Consider the following 6,441-nt stretch of genomic DNA (forward strand, 5'->3'; position numbering starts at 1 on the left):
ATGTTTTGAAACAGTACTTCATTTGTTTTTTGTCCAAATAAGTCTACACTAATTATAAACTCTACAACTAAAAAAAATTATATACACACTCATACATATATACAAATATATATAAAAGAGACATGATTTGACATGGAACAGTAGTTTTTGTCTTCCACTAAACAACATCAAACATACCATACTTATTTTATATTATCTCCAAAAACAAATCCAAACATACACGCTATCTCTAATACATACTTATTTATTTTTATTTTTTTCTTTTTTATTTTTACAAAACACACCAAAACAAATTAAAAATGAAACCGTGATTATTTTTTTTTTAAAGGATTGACGTGTCTCTTTAGTCCAAAGCCAACTACATAAAAATGTACTCCCAATAAATGTGAACTGATTTTTTATTCAGTTATTATCATTTTTCCAACCGTTGTGTCCAAACAGACATAAATTAATATTCTTTGATTATAAATAGGGATAATTACCTCTCTCTTCTCTCCTTTAAATAATACTTTATTATCTCAAGAAACAATCATTACATATTGAAATATATTATCAAAATCACACCTAATTTTCTAATTAATATTAGATAAATAACTCATCAACAATTCCAGATAAAAAAATAAATTTAGCAATATTTTATGAATAAAATTTAGCACTTAAAAAAATTAAATAATAAAATATTCACTATTTCCCATTTAAAATTTGGACCGAACACGTCATCGCGAATTAACAACAACTGTCTATACGAATGACATTTGTTAAGTGATTGAAGTACGTAAGGACAAACGGAACCACTTTGTTTTGTCCAACAAGTTCCTAACATAGTGCCCTAAAGTTCAAAAGAACCAAGATTTCAAACCTATTTATATGGTTCAATTTCCTCACTAATCTCATCCATCCCATTTACAACAATCCTGAATTTCCCAAGACGATCAAATCTGTTCCCTTCTCTTATTTAGATGCGAAATAGGTCCGAGTTGTCGTCTATTACTTTTTTCAGGTTGAATCGAGGGAGAATTTCAAGCTTGACAAATACGTCTTTCATGGCGTCCGTCCGAAACCAGTCTTATGTGGAAAGGGCACACTCAATGAATGGATAGACTAGTAAAATAGTCAAAAACAAGTGAGTAGTGCTATTTCCCCTATTATTAAGGAGGCTGGCTGAGTCTTATTTGTCAGGCTTGTCATTCTCCTTTGATGGCGTGAAATAGTAACAGGCGGTGATTGGATCCCTTTGCGTCTGAGTCCGAGAACGGAACGGCTATTCGATCGGTGACTCGCCGGCGACTCACTGAGTTCGGTGATTCTGACATAAACTCTACCTTTTCTTTTGGTACCTTTTCTTTTTTTCTTTTTTTTGTAAAATTAGGGTTTCTGATTCACTGAGATCCCTAAATTTTGCTTCATCTTCAAAGTTACCAAGCTCGATCGTGCTCATTTTTTGGCGTCAAGCCTTTCGAAGCTCTGTTTGAAGTTATTTTTCAGTTTCTTTAGCTCGTACTACTTGTTTTTGATCGAGTTGTGTGAAATTATGCAATGTTAGTTTGCTTTTTTATTCCACCTCACTTTTGTACTGCTCCGTATAGTAGAGTGTTGATTATCTGCGTTACTAGCTGTGATAATAGTTCAATTTTGCTGTGGTTTTTATCCACTACTCACAAGCTTGTAGTTGTTCTTTTGGGACTAACGTGATTGTGTGTATTATGCTGCCTGGGTATCACTAGCCTGCCGTTTCTGGTACTTGCTCTTGCAAGTTCTCTCAGTGATTTCTTCACGCTCTCTGTATGTGTTCCTGGAAAGCCTCTTGAAATTGATATGGCGGGCATGGATTGTATTCTCCAGTTATCCTCCGTCATGTTTTTGAGTTTGTTGTTGACTAGGTGTGGCGTTGTTTGTTTAGGACCAAGATAGACTCTTCGTTTGTTGAGTAGTTTAATCTCTACATGATTAAATGATCTTTTACAGTCTTGTTGCCCAAACTACAAAGGGTTGAGACGTTTGCACATTCACCTTACCATGAAGTTCTTCTGCATGATAATTCTCATAAAACTTACTGAATTTTCTATCATGATATCTTTGGAATAGTTGTGTTTTATGTTAATTACTTGGGTAGTTTTGCCAAAGAGGTGTATGCTTCTGCCTTTGATGTATATGTCTTCATATAGCCTGCATAAACGTGACACCGCCTCTCATGCTTGACTTCCAACTTTGGAGAGAAAAGATTTCTTTAAGCTTTTATCTAGTACTGAATGTTTTATGCCTTTGCCTACTCCTCACATTTCCTTCTACTAAAACTTAGACCATTGACGCTTCATATATGGAAACTCATGTGAAGGCTGCGTCCACGTCTTGATATTTGAGTCAATACAGGTATTTACTTTGTTTGTTTCACATAGTTATTCAGAGAAAAGCGACAAATTGATGTAACTGAAATGTGTATGCTTTCTTATGACATAATAGCTTTTCACATTGGATAAGATTTTATGGTGATTTAGTTGCATAGGCAGTGGGCATAGTTCAATATCGAGATTGATTTGCATGGTGCAGAGACAAGCTATTTCCTGCCTAAACTTTTCGTTATCTTGATTTGCAGCAAGAAGTACTTAAAACTGACACCAAGTTCAAAATCTGTAACTTGATAACTTACATCTTGGTTGTGCAAGTTGCCGTATGCTAGTTATTTACTTGGGATTGCTATAATAACTTTCTCCACTGTCTTAGTTTTTTGGCTTCATTTGAACTTGGATAGCTTAACTGGTCTACGTAAACTCCTAGAGTTATCTTTCCGTTGAATGACTCGCACCCCTTGGAGTGGTCTTGGTGACTCTGTCAGAGACAGTTCCACTGCTTGGGATGAGCAGAAAGTTTGCAGGGAGGAAGAGATAAGAGGGGCCATTGATACTCTTAACCTTATGGTGATGGCAGTATGTCATATCAAGTTCTGTTCAATTCAAACCTCTCTTCTACAATATATTTTCTGCTTTGAAGATGCTTTACGAGGGAACTTGGTTGTGCCCAAACAACCATTTCTTTCCTTGCCATTTCTCCCCTCTTTTCTTGATTAACAATCACGGTTGTCTATTTCTTGATTTATCCTAGTTGAACCAATAACGGACAAAAATTTTGGCTGTTTAATGTATTATGGGAATGATCAAGTTGGGATTGTAAAAGCTTTTGTGTTGGCTAAAGCGCATGGTCAGGATTATTAATATATGGGGTTAAGTCATATTTGTCGTGTAAGTCGACTACGTGTCGTTTATGTGGCAATGCAAAGGGTGTGGCTAGACCTGCACCGTCCTCGTCTTGTCCTGCTTTTGGACCCAGAATTTGATTCCCCTCCGCCTGCCTCGCCTCAAAGCCGCCCAGAATCCGAAGCGTTTTTGGGTGCTGTGAGGCCAACTTGTAATTGAAGTCTTGGGTTCGAGAGAGTTTTGGGTCTTATTCGAGACCCATCACGAACTTGGTCAGATTTTCAAAATTAAAATTCATTCCATTGTTCGACCCCACACCAGGCTCACCCAAATCCAATTTGCCATCCTTTCTCGTATAACTCAGCTACCACAAAAAGCATCCTCTTGGGAGAGGGTATAAATAGCACTTGTGTATTGCTAAGCTTTATAGTAGCTTCTCTATCAACCTACTCTGAGTAGGTCTTTTGGTCCTTAAATGGAATTACAAACGTTACATCATTTGATACTATATAATAATCTCGCAAGATTCTCATAGTTGGGTGGGTTCCACTTTCTCTAAACAAGCATCAATCGTCCAGCATCCAGCATCCTTCTTTTGTGATAAACAAAGTTAATTGGCAACGGATAGTCTCTAAGTATGATAAAACGCATAACTTTACGACGCTTTGGAAGGAGCAACGGTTATATCTGCCCTAAGGGTCCACTCTTGTCCCCACATATAACCACTATTTACCTCTTTTAACTCTCCATCTTTATCTATACTATTATATAACAAAAAAAAATTATCGCAAGAACTTTTAATACTCAAATTTAATCTTCATTTTATTTGTTCTATTTATAAAAATATGGTTAGATTATTAATTTTATTATTTTTTAATAATCTCACAATTATATTTTTATTTTTTTTAATGATCCACTACTCCATATTTTCTATGTTATTTTACTTTTCACATTTGTTATAATTTATTCTTTACGTAAATTCTTTTTTTATCATTTCACAAATATAGTTTTCTTGTATGTCCGTGGGAACTTCATACAACAATAACTAGTAAAAGAAAATGAAAACTATTAATGGCCCATTGATCCAACAACTTCTAGTATTACTGAATATTGCACTAAAGTGTGTGTGTTCCCTTTTTCTCTTTTTGACCTTTCATATCTAGTTTGAAGTGAGTTGCCACTCAATAATATTTTATTGTATACAGTATTTTTATATTCGAGTCTCACAATTTTGTATTAAAAATAATGTACCGCTCACAAAATGAAAATTATGATTTATGAGTTGCTCAAGTTCATATATAAATAAAAATGATACAAACAAAACTTTGTATTACATATATTTCCTCTGATTTTTCTGGAGTGCCCAAATGACCAACGTTTTACCATAATTTCTAGGACTACTCAACATGTAATTTAATTGGGCATAATAAAACTACAACTAAAAGGGTAAAAAGGGGAAGAAGAAAAAACTACATCCTAAATTTTGTCACACTAATGCATAATAATAGGGATAAAAATTGTGAAGGATAGGTGACAAGCTAATTAATCAGTCTCTCACTTCTTTGTCTCTTCAGTGGGTGCTGGCTTTGGTTGCTCCACCTCCTTGGCTGGCGGCGCGGCTGGTGGAGGAGGTGGTGGTGGTGGCGCTGCGGGGACACCGGCGTCAATGCAGCTGCGGCACTTCCTCTCCACCCATCCCTCTATGTCGTGTTCCCCGGAACCTCCGAAGTGGCGGCCGCCGCATAGGCGAGCGATGATCCCCGCGATGACTCCGAGTATTGTGATGACTGCTAGCACCACCACGAGTGTCTCGATGGAATGGTGGGTTGAGTGAGTGGGCTCCGCCTCCACCACCACCACGGGCGGTGGCTGTACCAGCGGCGGCAGGTGATTAGCTACAGACATTCTCTTCTTCTGTTACTTAAGGAAACAAGAATGTGTGTGTGTGTGTTTGTGTGTGTTGATGAAGGGAGACAGAAGAAGGTTAGGTGTAAATAGGGAAACCTTGTCTGAACATGGAGATGGGGAAAATGTGCGTGTGTATTATGTGAGAGAGAAAGTGATTTGTCGAATGAGCTTTGGAACAACAAAATGATGGCACTGAACTTTGTGGAGAGAGAGAGAAAACTACAACGTTTAAGCAAGTGGAAAAAGAAACGCCTTTGATGATATCAATAAACAAAAGAAATGTATGAGAAAGGGATTTTATTTATATGCTTTATAGAGAAGTGCAATTTTAGTCCTAAAATATTGGCAGTTTTTAATATTAGTTTTGAAATAGTTGATATTAATTTTATATTTTAGAAAAATGTTATAAAATAAGTTGTACTGTCAAAAAATTTGCAGCCAAAGTGGACTAATTTTATAATAATTAAAATCATGACAAATATTAATTAACTATAATTAATATTTAAGTTTTTATATTTATTTGTTAATCATTATAATATAATTGTAGTATAAACATATGTAGACATGATAATGATTTCCCATGTTATATTTTCTTTATAGCACTTTATCCAACTTTGTATATTCTATTTAATAATATGTGTTTTGGGTGTTTTTGAGGGGGCAAACAAAATCCAGGAATTGATGCATTATGCCCAAAAGGTCCTCCACTCCATTAATCCATCTTTTTGATCAAAAGTCCTAAAGTTAGTGATTACTTTTTGTCAATATATATATATATATATTAAAAATTGGGGTTCTTTTCCCAATTTGTCCCTATTTACTTCACATGTTTCACTTTGTTTCGATATATATATCAATATCCCACCACCCTCCCTCCGGGGTTCCAAAAACCTAACACACTCCCACCCACACACACATTTGTGTCTATATTTTAATACTTTTTGTTTTTATAAAAAAATATTTGTTGTTTTGGCCAGAACTCATTAAAATATTATCAAACTTGGTCAGTGTAGTCTCGTAAACACATTAGAAATAATACGTTACAGTTGTTAATTTGTAACATATTTGATCCAAAAAGTGGATATTAATTCTTAGTAGAATGCAAAATTAGATTGAGTAGAAATGAGAAAATATTATTGTCCCACATAGAAATATGATGGGAGTGCTTTGGGCTTTAATGAAAATATAAGGCAGATACAAGGAGTAGTATTATTTATTTATTGTTGCTCTATTTGTAAGGGAGTAGTACTTCTTGTTTTTGGCTTTACTAGAAATTTTAGGGAGGTAGCTCTCCCCGTTGTAATTATTTTGTGTGTTTTAATATAGAAGGATTGGGGACTCC

General features: G+C 35.2%; 1 protein-coding gene and 1 long non-coding RNA gene across 3 annotated transcripts; one reads left to right on the plus strand and one right to left on the minus strand.

The window, feature by feature from the left end:
* Positions 1-854: 854 nt before the first annotated feature.
* On the plus strand, positions 855-3,226 carry LOC148788232 (uncharacterized). Of its 2 annotated transcripts, none has more exons than XR_016065195.1 (2): positions 855-2,370; positions 2,750-3,226. It is a non-coding gene; the product is annotated as an uncharacterized LOC148788232 (long non-coding RNA). The 2 variants fall into 2 exon arrangements; XR_016065196.1 differs by having other exon boundaries at positions 2,776-3,226.
* Positions 3,227-4,450: 1,224 nt separating this feature from the next.
* LOC105159747 (uncharacterized) lies at positions 4,451-5,441 on the minus strand. Its single transcript, XM_011076934.3, has one exon. The coding sequence runs from the start codon at positions 5,094-5,096 to the stop codon at positions 4,746-4,748; it is 351 nt and encodes a 116-aa protein (XP_011075236.1). The 5' UTR covers positions 5,097-5,441; the 3' UTR covers positions 4,451-4,745.
* Positions 5,442-6,441: the final 1,000 nt, after the last annotated feature.

This window comes from Sesamum indicum, linkage group LG4 (assembly GCF_026168435.1).
Source record: "Sesamum indicum cultivar Baizhima isolate 11 linkage group LG4, ASM2616843v1, whole genome shotgun sequence".
NCBI lineage: Eukaryota > Viridiplantae > Streptophyta > Magnoliopsida > Lamiales > Pedaliaceae > Sesamum > Sesamum indicum.

Excerpts from the sequence above, each read along its gene's own strand:
- LOC105159747 (XM_011076934.3), bottom strand. The coding sequence starts at position 5,096 with ATGTCTGTAGCTAATCACCTGCCGCCGCTGGTACAGCCACCGCCCGTG.